Source organism: Dromiciops gliroides, chromosome 2 (genome assembly GCF_019393635.1).
Source record: "Dromiciops gliroides isolate mDroGli1 chromosome 2, mDroGli1.pri, whole genome shotgun sequence".
Taxonomy (NCBI): domain Eukaryota; kingdom Metazoa; phylum Chordata; class Mammalia; order Microbiotheria; family Microbiotheriidae; genus Dromiciops; species Dromiciops gliroides.
In genome coordinates this window covers 231,416,827-231,439,055 of record NC_057862.1, presented here as the reverse complement: position 1 = coordinate 231,439,055, position 22,229 = coordinate 231,416,827, and the positions used below count along the sequence as shown (strand labels likewise).

Below are 22,229 nucleotides of genomic sequence, written 5' to 3'. Positions count from 1 at the left end.
CTGGGGTGTATCACAGAATTTTGAAGTGGAACAGACTTGAAAGGTCTCTAGTTGAAGACTTTCATTTTACAGATAAGGAAACTGAGGTCCATGGAAGTTAAGCTATAGACATTACAGGTAGGTAGCAAAGCTGAACTTTGAATCCAGGTTGTCTCACCACAAATTTTATGCTCTTTCTACTACACAATGCTGAAGAAGATGAGGATTCTGTTCAGTGTTTGATATGCTAGGTTTAAGGTATTAGTAGATCATCTAGGTGGTGAGGGTGAGGTTGAACATGCAGATAGAAATTCAGAACTTATGTTCTCTAGAGAAGTTGGAAGTGAAGTTAGAGGTTTGGGATTCATCTTCATAGAGAAGATATCTGAAGCCATGGAAGCAAATGAGGTAACTAGAGGGAAGAGGCTAGAGTGGAAAGAGACAATAGTCAAGGATTGACCTTTAGGTGTGCTCCCTCTTAGGTGTTGGAAGAGGATAAATAACTAGTAAAAAAGCAAAAAAAATAAAATAGAGGGTAGTGGTTCACAGAGGTAGAAATATAATGAAAGTACACTGTCTTAGTAGGCAACGAGGAGGAGGTTTCCTGAAGAAGATGGTAGTCCATAGTGCCAAATGCCAAAGAGAATAAAGGAGCATAAGAATAGAAAAAAAGGACATTAGACATAATGATAAGGCCAATATTAGTGACCTTGGAAAGAGTTATTTCAGTAACATGATGAAGTTTGAAACCAGATTTCAGGACTTTGAAAAGTGAGTGGGCAATGATGAAGTAGAAACATCAATTACACAGTGCTTCAATATGACAAAATGGATAGATTAATGGGCATGGATTCCAAAAGACCCAAGCATGACTATATGACTATATACAAATCTTTTAACCTCTGAGTGACTCAGTTTCTTTTTTTAATAATAAACATTTTTATTCATAGTTTGGGTTTCTAATTTTTATCCCTCTTTCCCTCCCTCTTCTGCCCCCTCCTTGAGGCAGCAAACAATCAGATATGGGTTATACATGTATGATTATTTAAAACATTACCATATTTGTCATTTTGTACAAGAAAACTGGATTAAAAGAAAAAAATGAGAGTGAAAAAAGCATGCTTCAAGTGACTCGGTTTCTTCATCTTTAAGTAAGGATTATACAGGGTATCCTAAAGTATTAGTGAAGTTTTAAGGTATTTAAACTTAAATAAGCTTAATAATAAACTCATATAAGCTTCACTAAGAATTTTGGGATACCCTATAGTTAGTCAGTCAATATACATTTATTAAGTGCCTAATATATGCCAAGGATTGGTTATACGAATAAGGGGAAAAGAGTCTCTTCCCTTGAGGAGCTCACAAGTTGTACTTTTTCACAGTTTATTGTGAAACTAAAATGCGTGTATGATATAATGTATGCAAAAGTGCTTTGACAACTTTAAAGTTTTATTAAAGTAAAAAAATAATACAGGTAAAGGATCCTGGCAGAGTGGCCAGAGAACTGGTCTCAGTCAGGAAATTCTGAATTCAAATTTTTCCTTTCTACATATGGGCTGTGTAACCTTGGGTAAATCATTTTACCTCTCATTGCTCCTGAGAGGTAATTCTTACAGATTATAAATTGCAAAGAAGGTGATAATCTGCACTGATAGAGACATTTTCTCCCTGGAAACTTCTTACATTCCCCATTGGCCAAAGGGTTCCACCAAAAATTCTCCTCTTCCTCTTTCTCCTCTTTCTCCTCTTCCTTCTCCTCCTCCTCCTCTGTCTTCTCCTTCTCTTTTTCTTCCTCTTCCTCCTCCCCCTCTTCATTTTCTCCTTCTCCTCTTCTTCTTGCTCTCTTTCCTCCTCCTCCTATTACATTACAGATGCTTGTCGACTTGACTTTTTGACTTAGAAGCCTTACAGTGAAGGAAAGAAGCGAAATAAGGCAATACTTTGATGAGACAGCAGAGTAACAAGAGGTTTAATTGTGTATTTATGAACAGAGGAAAAGTAACCAGTAAAGAAGATGAAGGAGAGAGAGAAAAGGAGAAGGAGAGACAAAGAAAGGCAGAGATGTGGAGGGAAACAGAGACAGAGAGGCAGAGGGGTAGACAGACACACAGAGACAGAAATACAGAGATAAAACAGAAAGTATCATAAAAGAGATAGAGAAAGATAGAAGGGCAGAGGCAGAGACAGAGATGGACAGAGAGACAGAGGCAGAAAGAGATAGAAACAGGGACATATATAAGGGAGACTCAGACAGAAAAACAGGGATATTTCTAGTGTGAGGTCTCAGAGATGGAAGTGAATGTGATCAGCTTCAGAAGTGAAAGCATTGTTTGTTAAGAAGGACCACTTCCTTTATGCTCCTGAAAGAAAGGAGAGGTGAGTAAAGAATTTTCAAGATATATAAATGAGGAATTGAGGGAATTTGTATTGTGACCTCCATCTTCTAAATAATGTAGGAGGTAAAAAAAATAAAAAAATAATGTAGGAGGTAAAGTCATCTGTTGAGAATGTTGAGTGAGGAAGCAGAGTTGGGTGGTTGAGGAAGAAAGAATAATGTTTGCAAAAGCCACTGTGGCGTATGTGACAAAATCAATGAGAGATGCATAAACTGATTGCTGTGTAGGAGTGAGGGCCCAGTGAAGGTTTGACAATTCAAATCTGTTGAAGACTCAGTCAGAAAGATGTTTTGTTTTTCTCCTGCAAAATGTTTGACAAATGAGGAGTAGGAGCAGAGGAGGTAGATGCTAAGAGTTACCAAGGACTATGGGTTAGAAAAATGGAAGCAGTGTAGGATCAAGAGAGCCAGGGATTTTAGGTAAAAGAGAGGATACCGGGCAGCTAGGTGGCGCAGTAGATAGGGCACTGGCCCTGGATTCAGTAGGACCTGATTTGGGATCTGGCCTCAGACAATTGACACTTACTAGCTATGTGACCCTGGGCAAGTCACTTAACCCTCATTGCTCCACAAAAAAAGAGGGTACTTTTATTCATGAGGACATGAATGGGATTCATAGGCTTGAAAACTAAGGAAGAGTCAGAGAATTTGAGATAATGGGGTAAAGAACTGGTGTGTGATATAGGGATAAAGAATAAGAAGGTTGAGGGGGCAGCTAGGTGGCGCAGTGGATAGAGCACCGGCTCTGGAGTCAGGAGTACTTGAGTTCAAATCCGGCCTCAGACGCTTAACACTTACTAGCTGTGTGACCCTGGGCAAGTCACTTAACCCCAATTGCCTCACTAAAAGAAAAAAAAAATTAAAAAAAAAAAAAAGAACAAGAAAGTTGAAAGAACCAGAGATTGTGTTTGGGAGTGGAGCATGAAAAAGAAGTATATGGTATAATCTCTACTATCATAGTAATTACATCCTATTTGCTAAAGCAATAATGAAATGTGTGAAAAAAGTCAAAGATTAATATTTTTATTTATGTACCAAAATTTGTGGCCATAAGAGTGAAGGGAGGAGTGGAAGAAGAAAGATCAGTATTGTGCAATCTAGTAATTGGTCCAAGATAATACAGAAGCAAGACTGAGCTAAGAGGTGCAGAAGTACATTAATAAACATTTAGCAATGGGCACTGTATTAAACACTAGGGATACAAAGAAAGGTAAAAGATCCTTGTTGCTCTCAAGGAGCTCATAATCTAGTGGGGGGAAACAACATGCAAAAGACTATGTAGAAGGAACTTATGTACAGGATAAATTGGAAATAATCAACAAAAGGAAGGCCCTAGAATTGAGAAAGGCTGGTGAAGGGTTCCTGTAGAAGACAAGATTTTAGCTGGCACCTGAAGGAAATCATTTGGCAGAGATGAAGATGGAGAACCTTCCAGGCATGAGAGACAGATCAGTGAAAATGCCTGGATTCTGGAGTTTTAATATGTTGTTTGAGGAGCAGGAAAGAGTCCAGTGTCATTGAATTGAAGAATATGTGGAGATGGGGGTATTATAATGTGCAGGAAGACTGGAAAATGGTGGTGAGGGGGAAGGTTTTGAAAAGCTTTGAATGACAAATAGAATATTTATATTTGATGGTGTCAGTGATAGGGAGGCACCAAAGCTAATTAAGTAGGGGGTGACATAGTCAGACCTACCCCTTTTCCATCAGTCAATCAATCATCAAACATTTTTTTTAAGTATAGGGTGGGCCAAAAGTTATGGAGGGGTCTGATATTTTAATAACGTCTTGAAATTTATTTTTCTTTATTTTTCACTATTTATGAAATCTGATTTTTCATACATAATATAAATTCATTTCATATATACCCACACATATAGTATATGATGTTATGGTATTGTAAATAAAAAAATTAAAAAGAAAGGAGTTGTTAAATATTTGTGACTTTTGGCCCACCTGGTACTTACTTTGTATCAGGCACTTTGCTAAGCACAGGTAAAATACAGACAAAAAATAAAATAGTCCCTGTCCTTAAAATGTTTGCATTTTATTATGGGAGACTATGTGTCTTTATATAAATATAATCATAATGTACAAATTGTGCATTGTACTTTTTGGAGGGGGTACAAGTTATAAAGAATTTTAGTGCCAAACTGAAGAGTTAATACTTGATTCTAGAGGTAATAGGGGTCCAGTGGGGGTTATTCAGTATGTATATATGTAAGGGGGAGTGTCAGATTAGATTTGTGCTTTGGGAAGATGTTTGATGTAGGAAGGCCAAATAGAACGTTATTACAATAGTCCAGGAAGAGATGATGCAGTTCTGAACTAATGTGGTAGCCGTGTGAATGGAAAGAAGGGTGCCTTGTAGGAGACAAGTTGTGGAGATAGAAATTACATGATCTGTCAATTTATTGAATGTGTTTGGTCATTTCAAGTGAAGAGTCAAGAATGATAATGAGGTTTTGAATCTGAATGACTGGAAGAAGTGACTTTTGCCCTCAATGTTTTTGTTTTTGTTTTTGTTTTTTTTTTTTAGTGAGGCAATTGGGGTTAAGTGACTTGCCCAGGGTCACACAGCTAGTGAGTGTTAAGTGTCTGAGGCTGGATTTGAACTCAGGTACTCCTGACTCCAGGGCCGGTGCTCTGTCCACTGCGCCATCTAGCTGCCCCCTGCCCTCAATGTTTTAGATAAGTTCAGAAGAAGGATAAGGGTTTTTTTGGAAAATAATATGAGTTCTGTTTTGCACATGTTGCATTTGAGAGTCTTGTATCCAATTTGAAATATCTAATAGGCAGTTGGTAAAATGGGACCAGACATCACAAAAGGGACTAGGGCTAGACATATAGGTCTGGAATTCCTCAGTATGGAGATATGGGAACTAATACATTCACCAAGCAAAAGAATGTAGAAAGAGAAGAGGACCCATGACAGGGCCTTGCAGTATACTCACATTTAATAGATGTGATATAGATGATGAACGAACAAAACTAGGTGTAGATACCTTTCTTTAGGTGTTTACCCTATAAGGAGAGGAAAGCTATAGGATGATAACTGCCAGGAATTTTAGGATCAGGTGAGCATTTTTTAAGTATGGGGGAGATAGGCAGCAGGGAATGATCCAGTAGACTGGAGATAAGAAACTGAGGATGAGAGTTGGGAAAATTTGTTGGAAAAAATGGGAGGGGGGTGGTGATATGATGATATGATACATGCCGAGAGATTGGTATTGGCAAGGACAAGGGTCATTTCTTCACCCAAGACTGGACAGAAAGAGGAGTTAGTGGAGAAAGATGTTTAAATGATATGAAAAAGGGAGGAGGAAAAAAGGAAGAACTCCACATCAAAGTCTGCATCAAATGTCGTGTGTGTGTGTGTGTGTGTGTGTGTGTGTGTGTGTGTGTGTGTGTGTGTGTGTGTGTGTGTGTGTGAAGGCCCTCAGTCAAGTGGGTGGAGAGCAGGGGACTATGGCAAGCTTAACTCAATTAGGGAGAAATAGAATGCAGTGAGTTTCCACTTGAAATTAGATAATAACAAAAAATTTGTAGTGGACCGAGTCAGGATGAATTCCTGGTTTTCTTTAGTTCCATTCAGTAGCACATAAATGGGAATGAAGGAGGGAGATGGTGGGAATAATCGAGGTTCAAGATTTGGTAAGATATGATTGACTGTGGGATAAAAGAAGGAGGGATTTCAGAGTAGAGTCCCTAATGCTGATAAACCATTATACTAGAGACATTAAATATCAGCTTAGGAGGCAAGTCTTATTTAGGGTTCTTCCTGTCTCTATAACTTCAGAGACCTAGTTTTCTGAATCTAGTCTTTTGCTGGTCTAGGCCATGAAGTCTAACTCTCTAAGAGATTTGTGTTCTACATTTTCAGTCTTTTTTTTTTTTTACTCCTAGTCAAGAGTGAATACCCTTTTTTCCTTCACTATATTAAGTCATGCCTCTGTTCCAGCACTTAGTTACTACTGAAATCACTCCACTTCTTATTTGTTGTCTGCCAGAAGGTCTAAATTCCCCTTTGATCTATTCCTGGGGTCTCCTCAAAGCTCCCTAACTTTGGGCAAATAATTTACCCTCTCGACCTCATTTTCTTTATCTGCAAAAGAGGAAGTTAAGCTAGAGGATCTCTCTGATTTCTTTCAGCTTTCAAATCCTATAATTCTATGACTGGGCCTCAAAGGCATTTTGCCTCTCCTGGATGGGATAGAAAAAAGTAATCTTCCTTATTCATTACTCATGATCATTTGGACCAAATCCATGATTCCATTTATATAAGAAACTTCCAGGGAGTATACTACCTCTCTGGAAGTACAGGTCAGCACTTGCTCTTCGATTTGGATTCTTAGAGGGCTGTCCAGAATTTAAATGACTTACTTGTCCCAGGTCCTTGACCTAGTATGTATCAGAAGCAGGACTTGTCCTAGGTCTTCCTGACTAGCTCTTAATCTGCAATAACTGAGACCATTGCCACTTTAAATATTTATTACTCATTAACTTTGAACAGTTAATCATTTGATATTTTGTTGCTGTTCAGTAATTTCAATTGTTATGACACCACATGACCCCATTTGAGGTTTTCTCGGGAAAGATAGGGGAATAGTTTGCCATTTCCTTCTCCAACTCATTTAACAGATGAGGAAACTGAGGCAAAGAGGGTTAAATGAATTTTTCAGGGTCACACACCTTCTGTCTGAGATCAGATTTAAAATCAGGTATTCCTGACTTCAAGCTTGGCATTCTATTTGGCATAACAATAGTCATTTAAAGTAAAGATAGGGAAGATAATAATAGACTTTTACTATTTTATCATTTTATCAGATTTTATTATGTCAAAAAGAAAACACTGCAGAATAGGAGGATGAAAAGGAAGGGGAACTGGAGCAATGACATATTTCCATTATTTTCTGCGTTGCTGGTGCAATTGTAGTGAGAGCCTACAATATGTACTCTCTACATGTGGTCAACCTATCAAAACTTTAAAATGGGACGATTTTTTTTTAGAATTGGAAGAGTACCTTTTTAATGGGTGATTTTAATTTGATACTTAATGTTAAATGTGAAATTCATAGCTACTGAAAATGAAATTTCACAAGAATCTGAATTCAATGATAATGTCAGGTCTTTTGGCTCATGGAAATAGAGTAAGGTGCAGGTCACCAGTGGAAAGAGACCCATACTGTTATTTGGGAGGATTCAATGACAGCAAATCAGTTCCATTTGCCTACATCCTAGAAAGGGTTGATAATTCAACAGAATGAAGTTAGAGATTTATTAAAGAGCCCCACATGGAATCACTCTGTTCCCTCAAAGTTCTATTTATCAAAGATAAACAGATAGTAATATCTAAGCTAGGGTGAGTTACAGCAAAGGAAAGAAGAGTTATTTTCTTTACCTTTAAGATTATAGTCACAGGGGCAGCTAGGTGGTGCAGTAGATAGAGCACCAGCCCTGGAGTCAGGAGGAACTGAGTTCAAATCTGGCCTCAGACACTTGACACTTACTAGCTGTGTGACCCTGGGCAAGTCACTTAACCCTCATTTCTCTAAAAAAAAAAAAGAATATGGTCATGAATGATTGCACATTATGCCCAAGGGTATAGCGTCAAAATGGTCTGTTCCACAGGATGGTATATGTTGAAAAGAAACAACCTCTCTACGATGCTGATGTGGGGTATTAGGAATAAAAGGTAACTGCTTTATAGTTATATTAGGCCCTGAGTGGATGTAGTAATTTTTTTTTTGGTGGTACAATGAAGGTTAAGTGACTTGCCCAGGGTCACATAGCTAGTAAGTGTCAAGTGTCTGAGGCTGAATTTGAACTCAGGTCACCTTGAATCCAGGGTCAGTGCTTTATCCACTGAGGTAGTAATTTTTTGAGAAATATGTTTTAAGTTGTTTTTTAGTCATTTTTCAATCGTGTCAGATTCCTTGTGAACCTTTTTGGGATTTTCTTGGCAAAGATCCTAAAGTAGTTTGCCATTTCCTTCTCTGGCTCATTTTATAGATGAGGACACTGAAGCAAACAGGATTAAATGCCTTGTCCAGAGTCAGCTAGTAAGTTTCTAAGGCCAGATTTGAACTCAGGAAGACTCATCTTCCTGACTCCAGGCACAGTACTCTATCCACTGCATCATCTAGTCCCAAAACTATTCCTAACATTGCTAAAATCAAAAAGTAAAGCATCCCCAATTGCATATGAACCTTGTCTTTTGGGTTATGTTCTGACCCTTTGCAGAAGCTTAAGGAATTGGGCAGAAGGGAGAGAGAAAAACATAGATTGAGAAAATTGATTCAAGGCTCAGCATGCTCTCCAAGGTCCCCTCAGACTTTCTTTTATGTCCCTGTGTAATATCAATACAGAGCATAGTGCCCTAAAGCTTTGTCCTAGATGTTTCTTTCTGAAGCCTAACTGGCAATAGAGAGCTATTGTTTGCAAGACTGATTCATGTGGCATTGCTGTTTGATCTCTGACAGGTTGTTTATAAGAATAACGATATCCGTCTGGAGCTGTCTCGCTTGGCCAGAATTGGTGACACCAAGATGAAAATCTATGGCGAGGTGGTATTCAAGTGCGAAAATGTGGCCACACTGGACCCTATCAACTTTGAGACCCCTGAGGCTTACATCAGCCTTCCCAAGTGGAACACCAAGAGGATGGGCTCAATCTCCTTTGACTTCCGTACAACAGAACCCAATGGCCTCATCCTTTTCACTCATGGCAAGCCCCAGGAAAGAAAGGATTCCCGGAGTCAAAAGAACACCAAAGTAGACTTCTTTGCTGTCGAACTGCTAGATGGGAACCTCTACCTGCTCCTTGATATGGGTTCTGGCACCATCAAAGTGAAAGCCACCCAGAAGAAAGCAAACGATGGTGAATGGTATCATGTGGACATTCAACGGGATGGCAGATCAGGTAGGAGAGACAAAAAGCACGTGGTGGGCGAGGTTCAGGGCAAAAAGTAAAAGGTCATTCTTATCTAGAGCCTCTTCACCACCTTTTCCCCAATGTTTTTTTCACTTCACTGGTTTTTCATGTTCCCTTTGAGTGTTATTTTAGGTATTTATTTCTGAACTGAACCCTTGGCCCATTTGTTGTTTGGATTCTCATCCTTCCTGTCACACATCACACTCTCCAATCTTAGCTATGTCTCCAATAGTCCTCAAACTGAACATAAATTTTAAAATACTGTATATACATTTTCCACCACTACCAAAGAGACTGTCATGACATTCATATTGATTTCCCCCCCTTCTCAGTGCTATGAAAACCAGTTGTGAGATTACAGGTGCTGGATTAGGTGATTTTACCATACAGTGGCTTCACAGTACAGTAGTTTATGCAGCAGATATACCCCTCAATAATTGGCAAAAGTCATATTGTCAAGAAAATTATGACAAGAAAGGGAAAAGCAAATTGATTTTTCCTGAAGTCGTGTTCAATTTAAAGCCTTCCTTTAGAGTGAAAGCCTATATTTCACTCTTTGCTCAGACCTCACTAACTCTGCCTTCCTCCTCATAACCTTTTACATTTAGTTTAAATGGCTTTCCTTGTTTCTGCAGCCTCAGATCAAACAAGCCTGCCTGGGGCAGTACATGGCCACTCTGGAACAATAACAAAGAGAGGAAAAAAGGGGCTAATATGGAATCTGGGGCTTCTGAATACTTGACCACTCTTATTCTGGCTTATTCTGGGCCATTGCAAACTTAAGGGCCTGCTAAATGTTACAAGTACAGTAATCATTTCCCCAGGATCTCTTACTCATTTTACCTCATTTCTCATTCAAGTATTATAGAGGCAGGAAGAAGTACTTTTTTGGGATCACTAATATGACCATTGAAGTCCTACCTTACACAAGAGCATCCAGAAAAAAAATTTTAAAATAAAATAAACTACCCTAGGTTAAGAGAACTCATTGATGTAGTGCCCACTCAGAACCATAGCACACAAGCTTGTAAAAACATGTCAAAACATGACAATTAGTCAAATTACATAGCAAGAAAGTGTCAGTAAAGTAGCTCTCCATCTATACAGAGTGTATAATTTCGTATAGGTTACTCTACCATCGGCAAAGATGAACACACAGAGAATACCCCATACCAGTTTACATGTATGGAAATCATACATAAAAGAAACATGCATGGCCAGGAAACATGCACAAGGGAGTTAAATGCCAGGAACCTGTGTGGATGAGGCTCATGCATGGAGGATATGCATTTAGGTATGCACCTGGACTGGGTGAATGCCCTCACACTGATTTCCACACAGAACTGGGTGTCATGTTTCCACTGTGCTGGGAATCTTCCTTTACTAGTGATGTAGGTAGGTATTGAGCTCCCCTTTGGTACCATCCACTGGACTTTAGTTCTTCAGGTCCATATACCTGCATTCTGCTAGTGTGCAGTGGCTAGGAAAACTTTTTCTTACAAGGGTCAGCTGATACTCTTTCAGGGCATAGCTGAGGCTATGAGCCAACATATCCAGAGAGGAAATAGCTAACAAAGCCAACAGGATTTCCCAGACTAGGATCATCTATTCTTTATAACTACTTTTTGTCTGATGCTGATTCAACACCCGTAATCCTGTGTAGCTATCTGATTTGGGGTTAGAAAATTCCTTGTTATTCCATGTAGACTCTGATTGTGAGACTATATTCCCAAAACCTATTCTGGGAACTCTATTTAGTGGCCACTCCTCCCCCATACATACGTATACCTGCATACACACAAGAAAGGTATGGAGGCTGGGGCATTGAGTTCATTCCCATGATCCTCTTTAATTGGCATGCAAATGAAGCTAGGAGACAGAACAGAAGCTGAATGAAACTGACTAGTTCCACATTCTTGCCTTTGTTATACATATTTGCTACTTTCTAGCTAGCCCCAAACCTTAATGGCCTCCTAACACTAAAATTGCTGTGATTTTTAAGGACAAACTCCTCTGGCAAGATCTTATTCATTCCATTCAAATTAACAAACATGCCACTAATTATCCCCTATGTACAAAACACTGTGGTCATTTTCATTCTATGTGGAGCCTTCTGCATTTGGTTTGGTGAGAGGAAACACTACTCTACCCAATGGGATCCATAGCTATACTGTTTAGGATGACTGTGTTTTGATGGGACAGTTTTATGGCAGCAGCAATGAGCACCATTGCCCATAGGAGAAGTTGGATGGGTTATGCACAGAGGACATTCAGGCAGCAGATTGCAGTGCTGGACTATTTATTTGATGCTCAGTAGGAAGGTTTATTGATTGCCTGAAACTTGATTGGAGATAAGAGACTTCAAATTAAATGTTCTTTGCTGAACAAGAATGAACAGTTTGGTTTTTATACTTTAAGAAAAAAAAAATTTTAATTTATCTGAAGATTCAAAACCTTTTCTTTTTCCAAAGAGAAGGCAAAATATAGGAGTGTCAGAGATAGATGCAATGAAGAAAGAAACACCCATATAGGAAGAAGGTATTTTGGAATCCATGATCTTGGCTGTCATATGCACATAGATTCAGACATGGAAGGGACCTTAGATATTATTTGTTATGTCAGTGGAGTTTTTTTTTTTTATGATTAATGTCTTCTTGAGGCATGCCAGCTTGGGGGTCTTTCTTACACAATTTTTATCACATGTAAGGGTAGAACTAATAGAAATCCATTCATTTTGTTTCTCCTTATACTTTTATGTCCAAAGGTAATTATTTGTTTTGAATAAGAAATTCTACTTTGTTTATATTTTAGTGGTCACTGATAAATGAAAAGTATATTTTTATTTTCTAAGCATTCACAAAAATGATTTGCATTTCATGCAAGGGAGTAATGTTCAACTGCTATTTTTATGTACTAATAATTACAATCAAGGCATGTAATGTTATTTGAACAAATAAATGACTGGCCCTAAGAAAATAAATAATGATAATCAGAACCCAATTTGTGAAATTTTCAACTATGCTTTCCTTCTTTGGGGTATTAGTATTTAATGCTAATTTCTAATATGTTAAGGCTCTATTATTTCTCTGCTCTGAGGCTTTCATTTGACAAAAACATTAGATAACAATCTATCTTTAAGTAGGTTAAGTCAGGAAATTATAAAAGGATCAGAGAGATTAATTGATTTACCTGCATTGTAAACAGTTACCAAGTGTCAGAGTTTTCCTCACTCCAAGTCGAGCACTTTTTCTCCAGTCTCTCATTAATCTCTACAATCTTTATACAAAATATAGGTACCTACAGTTCCCTATCCTGTACCTCCATTCCTCTTTCCCTAATGTGGAATCTTTTTTTCTTTGGTAAATCTTAAGAATGGAATAATTTAGATGTAACCCCTCACTTACCCAAATGGAGTAATTTAGAAGCTGTGAGTCTTACGTTTATGTCCAAGTTTGAGATTCTTTTAATCTTAAGACAATATACATAAATCTAAAGAACCTTGCTAATAAAGGTCAGAAATTGACAAGTTTATAAGCTAAAAATATAATTTTGTCAGGAATTGTTTGGGAATCCAAATAAATAATGTTTCTATAGTGCCACATTTACATAGTACAAAGTATGACTTCTGGCTAGTTGGCAAATGGCTTCTATTGCAAGTGTTCTTAACCTTTTTGGGTGTATGTGTGGTGGTCACCTTAGCAATGTACTGGTTCCCGTGAATCCCTTCTCAGAATATTGTTTTTAAATGCATACAATAAAGTACATAGGGTTGCAAAGGAAACTAACTATAATGAAATATTGTTATCAAAACATTTTTAAAAGTCATAGATCCTGGGGGCAGCTAGATGGTGCAGTGGACAAAGCACCAACCCTGGATTCAGAAGGACCTGAGTTCAAATCCAACCTCAGACACTTGACACTAGCTGTGTGACTCTGGGCAAGTCACTTAACTCTCATTGTCCAGCAAAAAAACAAAAAACAAACAAACAAAAAAAACCCCAAAACAAAAAGTCATACATCCCAAGTTAAAAATACTTCCTCTATGGAAATATTAAGGGCAAAGGAAAGATCATAGGTAAGAGGGAAGACAGGTCAAAGATATCCACTATTATTTGTACCAGTTGGATGTTTAAAATAATAAAAAAGTCTTAATAAGATATGTAGAAAACAATAGTGATTTAAATAGATTTACTGAAATGAGTAAATGTGTGAAAAAGTAAATGCTGATTTAAGCACACACACACACACACACAGAATGTCTTAAACCTACAATAGGATTTTTTACACTTAACCTGAAGTAAAACCCCATAGTACAGTAGTAGAACCCTAGCAGAACATTTATTGAGGTGTCTCAAGGATAGGTCCACCATTTTAGACTTTCCATATTAGGGTGAAAGGGTTGGTCTCTACATTGATATGTGCACAGAAAGCAGGATTTGACAGACTATTGCCAAATCCATGGAATAGTAACATATTTCATGATGATTTTTTTTAAGGTACTAGTTATGGATTAGATTTAAACATTTAAATATCCAGTCCAGGTTGACCTAGATACTGTTTCCTTGTTGCTGATACTATGCTGCTACCATTATTTCTGACAATTCTCTTCCTTTCCCTTCTTTTCCTTTTCCCACAATTTAACATTATGGGATCATTGGTCTAGAGCCAAAAGGACCTCAGCGATCACCTACTTCAACCCCTTCACTTTACATATGAGGAAATGGAAGCTCAATTAAGTTAAATGACTTGTACAAGGTCTCTCCTATAGAAAGTGATAGAAACTAGGTCCTCTGACTCCAAATATAACAATTTTTCACTGTGCCATAATATTTCCATATGTACTCCATAGCTTTTATGCCCAGTTTGCAAGCTTGTTTTTAGTTCTTCACTGAGCTTGGGAGACTTAGAGAGCTTTGAGTATAAAACACAATTAGTTCTTATTAGATCTTCTATGAAATGTAATGACACATGAGACTTGGACCTCACCATCATGGAATTTATAGATGTTCAATAAATGTATGAATGCATTGCTAATCCATCCTAGCCCACCATATATTTTGTAAGTTCCTCAAGAAATGTGGAATCTTACACAGTCTAGAACTAGAAAAATTCTTGGAAGGCATCTAGTCTAGGGCCATTATAACATTAGGCTTTTGGGGGATATAAGATTTTGCCCCATTTTGCAATATTTTCCCTCTCTTCCCTTTTTACTCACATTTTTACATGTCTCATAACTTTTACTGATTTGGATTAGATTGATTCACAAGTGAATTTTACCAAACAATCATAAAACGATTAATTTTACTATAACTTAATTTGTAAAAAAGTAAACGATGAGATCTTGCCAGATTCTTTCTATGACAAAAATACAGTCTTAACACATCAACTAGGAAGGGTCCAAACAGAAAAAGAAAACCATACACCAATATTCTTGGTGGATCAATAAGTTTACAGTTACTCTATATGGCTCTAACATAATTCTACCCTCATGTTTAATAGATGAGGCAAATGGTTCTACAGATGTCATTTCTTTCCCATAGTAATATTAACTAGTTAGTGGTAGGTCAAAATCCAGAAAAGCATATAAATAGGGGAATGGAAGCTGCACAGGAGATAAAAATGTTATTATATGTGACAGATTAAGGCCTAAATTTAAAAAAAATTAATAGAGTAGAAATCTCTAAAAATAAAATTAACTAGGAGGCTGGGAATCTTTAAATAAAAGTAGAATGATTTCTTGACAGAGCTATTATACATATAAGAATTTCTTTTTAGGTGTGACTTGAACTAGTCAACGTTTTAGGCCCTTTGCAATTGACATTTTGTGATGTTGATATTATTCATAGTGTCTGGAAACTGGCATGATTTGTGCCTCAGTTGGGAACCATTTTTCTGACTTTTGTTTGCTGGCTCCAGTTGGGAACCAGTTTTCTGACTTTTTTTTGCTGCTTCCATCAGTCGACAAGCATTTATTTATTAATTACTTACTATGTGCCAGGAACTGTGCTTAGCATTAAGGATATGTAGATGAAACAAACAAACAACAATCTTTGCTCTCAAGAAGCTCACATTCAAATAGGACAGACAACATGTAAATAACTTGGTATTTGAATATGCACACATATATATACACATGTATATCACACACATATGTATATATATTGTATACACACAAATATATATATGCACATTTATGTATATACATAAAATGTGTTCAGTCGTTTTTCAGTTGTGTCTGACTCTATGAACCCACTTTAGGTTTTCTTGGCAAAGATGATGGAGTGATTTGCCATTTCCTTCTCCAGCTCATTTTACAGATGAGGAAACTGAGGCAAACATGGTTAACTGACTTTTCCAGGGTCACACAGCTAATAAGTAAGGCTAGATTTGAACTCATGAAAATGAGTCTTCTGGACTCTAAGCCTGACACTCTATCCACTGTGCCACCTAGCTGCTCATATACCTATGATATATGCATCTATGTGTCTATGTATCTATTTATCTATCTATCTAATCTTCAAATACATAGTATATATATGAATATATGTCATAGCTATATATTAGAAATATATCATATTTATTTATATAAATATTTGAATATTGTAGATATATATTACATATATGTGTGTTCTATCTCCATCTCTATATTAGATTGTAAGTAATCTAAAAAGACTAAAGGCTTCCTAAAGAAAGTGAGCTTTAAGGTGATTCTTGAAGGAAGACAGGGAAATGAAAGAAAAGAAGTGAAGACTAAAGCATTCTAGACAGGAGAGACAGCCAGTGCAAAGATGGGAGTTGGAGTGGCCTGTTTAAAGAACTTCAAATAGGCCAGTATAACTAGATTAATAGCATGTGGAGGGGAGTAAAGTGTAAGAAGACTGGAAATGTAGGAAAGGGTCCATTTATTAAGAGTTTCTTTCACAATATAACATTGCCTCACAGAGACTATGTTTTTCTGTATGCCAAGTGGGTGATGTTTTGTACATGGAAGTCATGTGATAGTAATTTTTTTTAAATCAGTGGACTAAATGTCCAACATTAGCCTAAGTGGTTGGTAATAATCAGCATGTACATCAAAAACAATAAAGTCCCCTTCCCCCAACATAGCCTTTGATGTTTGAATAATTTAGTTTGCTACATTAACCAGGAAAATTAAAATCACCAAAGCTATATTGGTTATAAGAAGAGGATCAAACTGACAGGACTGACGCCCAGGATGGATGGGCTGATGATGGCCGACAAAGGACAGAAAAGAGGCCTATTCAACTCTTATTTTGATCCTGTTTCCCCTGAAAAGGAGAATAATCTTTGGACTTGAAAAGACAGAACAAAAAAATGGCTAATGGGGAATAGAAACCAAGATAAGCCAGGAGATAATATGAGAGCATCAACCCATTCTTGATGCTTTCAGGTTTCCAGGCCAAGACAAATTATATCCCAGGGGACTGAAAGACAGTGATAGGATCACTGAACCACTGAGAATCTGTGATCTTTGCAAGATCATGGAGAATGAGAGAAGTCTTTTAGGCCTGGTGAAGGGCAAATGTCCCACTTGTCAATCAAAGGGGGCCTCTGCAAATGATAGGCCAGTGAATCTAACTTAGAATCAGGGATAATTTTAGCATGTATTATAAAAGGAATGATCGGTGATCATCTTGAAAATAAGTGGTTAAATCTTTGTCCCAGAGAATTGATGTCAAAACACATGTCCCTCTTCTCTGAGAAGTGGTAGAATAAAAGTTCAGTATGTTTCATACATGTTCAAATGCTTTCACTGCATTGGTCAATCTTGTTAAGATTTTCTTTGTTTTGAGGGAGGATCTCTTGTGGGGAAGATGTATTGGGAGTGTTCATAGTATATAGAGAAATGAGCCATCAACGTAACTGTTAAAGAAGAATGGGAAGCAGTGATCAAAAAGAGCCAGCCAGAATGTTTTGTCAAGTGCAGGTTAATGCAAACCTACCCTCATTTCCTTTTCTGAAAGGATTACTTAACAAAATAGGGGAAAAGGATTCCGGACATATAATATTCCTAGATTTTGACCAAGCGTGTTACAAAGTCTTTCATAATATTCTTGGGGACACAATGGAGAGATGGAGACTATGCAACAGCATAGTTTGATGGCTTCAGAATTGGTTAAGTGACTGGATCCAAAAACACAAAGTCAGCTTGTTGAAGGGTTTCTACTGGAGTACCTTAGGTGTCTGCTCTAACATTTATATAAGCTACTTGGATAAGGGAATAAATGTCTTGTGCATCAAGACTTGGTTTCAGAAAGCTGAGAGGGAAAAAGGGAAGAGAACAACCATTTATTAAGACTTACTATGTGCCAGGCACTATGCTAAGTGCTTCACAAACATTATCCCCTGTAATTCTCACAACAACGCCATGACGTAGGTGCCATGAATTGTCCCCATTTTATAGTTGAACAAACTGAGGCAGAGGTTAAATGCCTAGCCCTGGATCACACAGCTATAAAGTATTTGAGGTAGGATTTGAACTCAGATTTTCCTTACTCCAGGCCCAGCACTTTATGGACTGTATCACCTAGAGGTATATTATATTTTGGTCAGGGTCCAAAAGATATACAAACATTTTTGTTGTTACTATTGTTATATTTGTTATGTTGCTTATATACATATAAATTGAATACATATATATATATAAATTCACATACATATATACATATAAATAGATATATTTGTATATGCTTATATATATCTGTGTATATATCTATGTATATATGTGTATATATATGTATATAGAGGCTAGAATGTTGGGTTGAATAATTTAAGATGAAATTTAATGGGGACACACTTAATTTTTAAAAAATCAAATTCACAAATATAAAATGGGAGAGGGTATAGCTAGATAGCCATTCCTCTGAAAAAGATTTGCACATTTTAATAAACTTTATTCTCAGCATGAATAAATGATGTGATATGGCAGTCATGAAAGCTAATATGATTTTAGACTACATTAGGAGATATTTAATGTCTAAGACCAGGGAGTCAATAGCCCTGCTATATTCTACTTGTGTTAGAACATTTTCATATGTTCAGTTTTAAGGACACCATCCTTTTTAGGGAGGGCATTGATAAATCAGAGAAGGATAATCAAGATGGTGAAAGGTCTTGAGACCATGCCATATCGGAATCCATTGAAAGAATAGACTTGGGGTGGGGGTGGGGGAGGTGATAGCTGTCTCCAAGTATTCGAAAGGCTGTCATATGGAAGAGTGGTCAGAACTGTTCTCTGGCCACAAAGGATAGGACTAGAAGCATGGGCAGAAGGTAAAGAGAAAAAGATGTAGGGTTTTTTTTTAGAGTTTTTCAATCAACAAATATTTCATTAAAAATGACAACAGAAACAACAAAAGCAATTTCCTAACAAAGCTGGTATCAGTAAATACTGGCATCCCATTTACTGGAGATTTCCAAGAAAAGGCTAGGTTAACACTTGTCTGGAATACTAGAGAGCATATTCTTACTTTCCCTCTGAGGTTATCTTCCATTGAGACTATATCTCTTATGTAGAATTATTTCCATGTTATTTCTACCATTAGAATGTGAGCTCCTTTAGGTTATGTATGGGGTATTTTTGTCTTTCTTGTATCCTCATTTCCAATTGGTACATAGTAAGCACATAAATGCTTGTTGAATGACTACTGGGTATGCGTTCAATTATAAGATTCTGTGGTTCCATGGTTCAGTGATTTTTGTGAAAAATCAAAGGGCCCCAAAATAAATAAATAAACAAACAAACAAACAAATAAATAAATAAACAGACAGACAGACAGGCAGATAAATAAATAAATAAATAAATAGATAGATAGATAGATAGATAAATGAATGAATGAATGAATGAATGAATGAATATATAAATACATACATACATACATACAGAAAAGAAGGGGAAAAAAGAAAGAAAATTGAAGGATTGATTGATAGCATGCCAGAGTAGATAGTCAGCATTAGTGTTAGGAAGATCTTGGGTTCAAATCCTTTGATGTGGAGTGGCTATGTCATCCTGGACATGTCACTTTATTTTTCAATATCCCAGGCAATTTGCAAAGTCTATAAATTGAAAAGCACGTGCTGATATGCATAGTTAATAGGAGCTTTTCTCTTACAGAATTCTCTTTGCCAGTGAAATCAAAGATCCAGTTCCTCAAAAACAAAGGTTTTGAATCTGGGATTCACTGACCATCCAATGGATTTGTGGATAGATTTGAGGGAGCCATGAATTTGTTTTTTAAAATATATATTTCCTCCTCCATTTTATGTATTTTATCTTATACATTTAAAAAAAATTCTGAGAAGGGGTCCGTAGGTTTCACCAGACTGTGAAAGGGCCTGTCATGACACAAAAAAAGGCTAAGAACCTTTGCTCTGACATTTTCCACATCATTTGGGTATTTTGGTGTCTGTTAGAAGGGAACTATTAGACATTTAGACTCAACCCCATTTACAATAATATTTATTCACAGTAATAGTGATACTTAAAATAGTAAAATTAAAATTAATAAAAACAATATTAAGGAAAAAGCATTGTAGAGGAAGAAATACTAAATCCAGAGACTGGTTACAATGGATATTCTATTACATCTCAGCTGGTTCCTAAATTAATCACAAGCAAAAGGAAAACTAGGAAAACTTCAATCCTCGTCAGGAGAATGGCTCATTGGCCATAGTTGGACATTATAAAAAAAAGTTGACCTTTTGTTTGAAGATGACACTACTTATAGATCCTCAGATAGGAGATAAGCTGAGGGTGTGTGTGTGTGTGGGGGGGGGTTATATTGAGCCACTAATTATCACTTAACATATATACTTTTTACCAGGTCACTGAGATTTCTTTTAGTTCCCACTTGGTGTACCCTGTCCCAGCTGCCTAAGGTTGGAATGAGTCTCATGAAGATTATCCTTTCTACTTATTATCATTGTGTATTGTTTCTTTTCTGGCAAGACAGGATCTGGTCTCCAGGGCCCACCTACCTGGTGCCTTTTGTTTAATTCCCTGAATGTCTGATGTGTCTGAGCTGCCCTCCAAGCTGCTAACTCATGTCTGTTTCCCTTTCTTCCTCGTCTTAGGTACCATATCAGTGAACAGCAGGCGTACCCCATTCACAGCCAGTGGAGAGAGTGAGATCTTGGACTTGGAGGGGGACATGTACCTGGGTGGACTGCCAGAGAACCGTGCGGGGCTGATCCTCCCTACAGAGCTCTGGACTGCCATGCTGAATTATGGCTACGTGGGCTGCATTCGAGACCTGTTCATCGACGGACGGAGCAAGAACATCCGGCAGCTGGCAGAAGTGCAGAATGCCGCAGGGGTCAAGTCTTCTTGCTCTAGGCTTAGCACAAAGCAGTGCGACAGCTACCCTTGCAAAAACAATGCTGTTTGCAAGGATGGCTGGAACCGCTTCATCTGTGACTGCACTGGCACCGGCTACTGGGGGAGAACATGTGAGAGGGGTAAGTCTCCCCTTGGCAAATGATTTGCTAAATTATCTGGTTGTAGTCCTATACCGTGGTAATGTCCCCTAAATGTCATTAACTTTAGAAATAATATCCCCCTTTTCTTGGAGATGACCTTTTCCTGGCACCATCAATTGGACCCAACTGATTTCTAAGGCATCTTCCTTCCAATTTCTTAATTCTTGGATTTGCTTTGCTGCGAATGGATCTCAGGAAGGGAAAGTTTGGAACAAATACTATCTTCTCTCAAGTTGTAATTCTAAAACAAAATCTAGCATGAAGCACACACAAAAAATCTGGAATAATAAATCATTTACTAATAGTTGGCTATTACTCTCCACTGGATATCTGGGCACACTGAAGAAATTGGCCAAACCTGGGCCTTTAGAACAGCAGTGCTGTGGAGCTTCCTTCCTCTTACTACCCAGACTCCTTGTGTCAGTACTAAATTAGGATCTTAGTAACAAAGACAAGAATTCTCCAGGGCTTGGGCATAGGAACTGTGTCCTACAAGTAAGATCTGCATACATTTAATTGGAGATTCTGAAAAGTTAATGAGACAGAACAGAGATTGTGACCCAAGAGTCATTAACCGTGTTATGGTAGAACAAAAATGTGAGCATTTTTAAGCTCACCTGTGTTAGACATTAAGGATTTAAAACAAACAATCAAAGAAATAGGCGACATAGATCCTATCTTCCAGTCTTTTACAGTCTAGTTCTATATGGAGAGGCAAGAAATACATGAAACTATGAGAAGACGATATAAGCACTGAGTTTTCTGTCACAAGCTACAAATTCCATAGGAATATAGGAAGGAGAGTAGTTTTGAAAGAAAAAAATGAAAGGGCTTCATCCTCCAAAGTCATTGAGGAGTATACCTAATGAAGTACTAGAGATCTGGTAGTGGGTTGCAATTCTTTACTTAGCCATGGACTTGAAACTGGATAATCTGAGTCCACTAGATTGTAAGCTCCTTGAAAACAGGTACTGTTCTTTGCCTCTTTTTGTATCCCTGGTGCTTAGTACAGTGCCTACACATAGAATGTGCTTACCTCAAGAAATGTTTATTGATTAATTGATTTTCTATGAAGGCAGCATATTTCCCAGATGTCATTGGTTAATACCTGTACTATGAGAGCTTGAAAATATTGTTGTCAGTCTATAGAATAAGGAGTATGGAAGAAAGATGTAGAGATAATGCACTATGTCTTATGAATTTAGATATTTGAATTAATTTAAAAAAAAACAACAACCAAAGAATTGATTATGGGGGAGAATGACTGAGTTCAAGTGGATAACCTGGGGCTGCCAAGTTAATTAGCATTTCTTCAGATTCTCCTATGATGTAGTCTATTCCTAGTAGAGTAGTAACTCAATGGGGAGAATAGGAAGGTTACTTGTCTTTGGGGATGCACTAAACAGTTATGGTACCAGTTAGA

At 37.4% G+C, this 22,229-nt stretch overlaps 1 protein-coding gene across 1 annotated transcript in view; it reads left to right on the top strand.

Annotated features, from left to right (window-relative positions):
* LOC122737952 (neurexin-3-like) overlaps positions 1 to 22,229 on the top strand; it is a 1,091,749-nt gene that overhangs the window by 713,348 nt on the left and 356,172 nt on the right. The window contains 2 exon segments of the mRNA XM_043979962.1: positions 8,857 to 9,295; positions 20,402 to 20,785. Of these exon segments, the coding sequence (XP_043835897.1) occupies positions 8,857 to 9,295; positions 20,402 to 20,785 (823 nt within the window).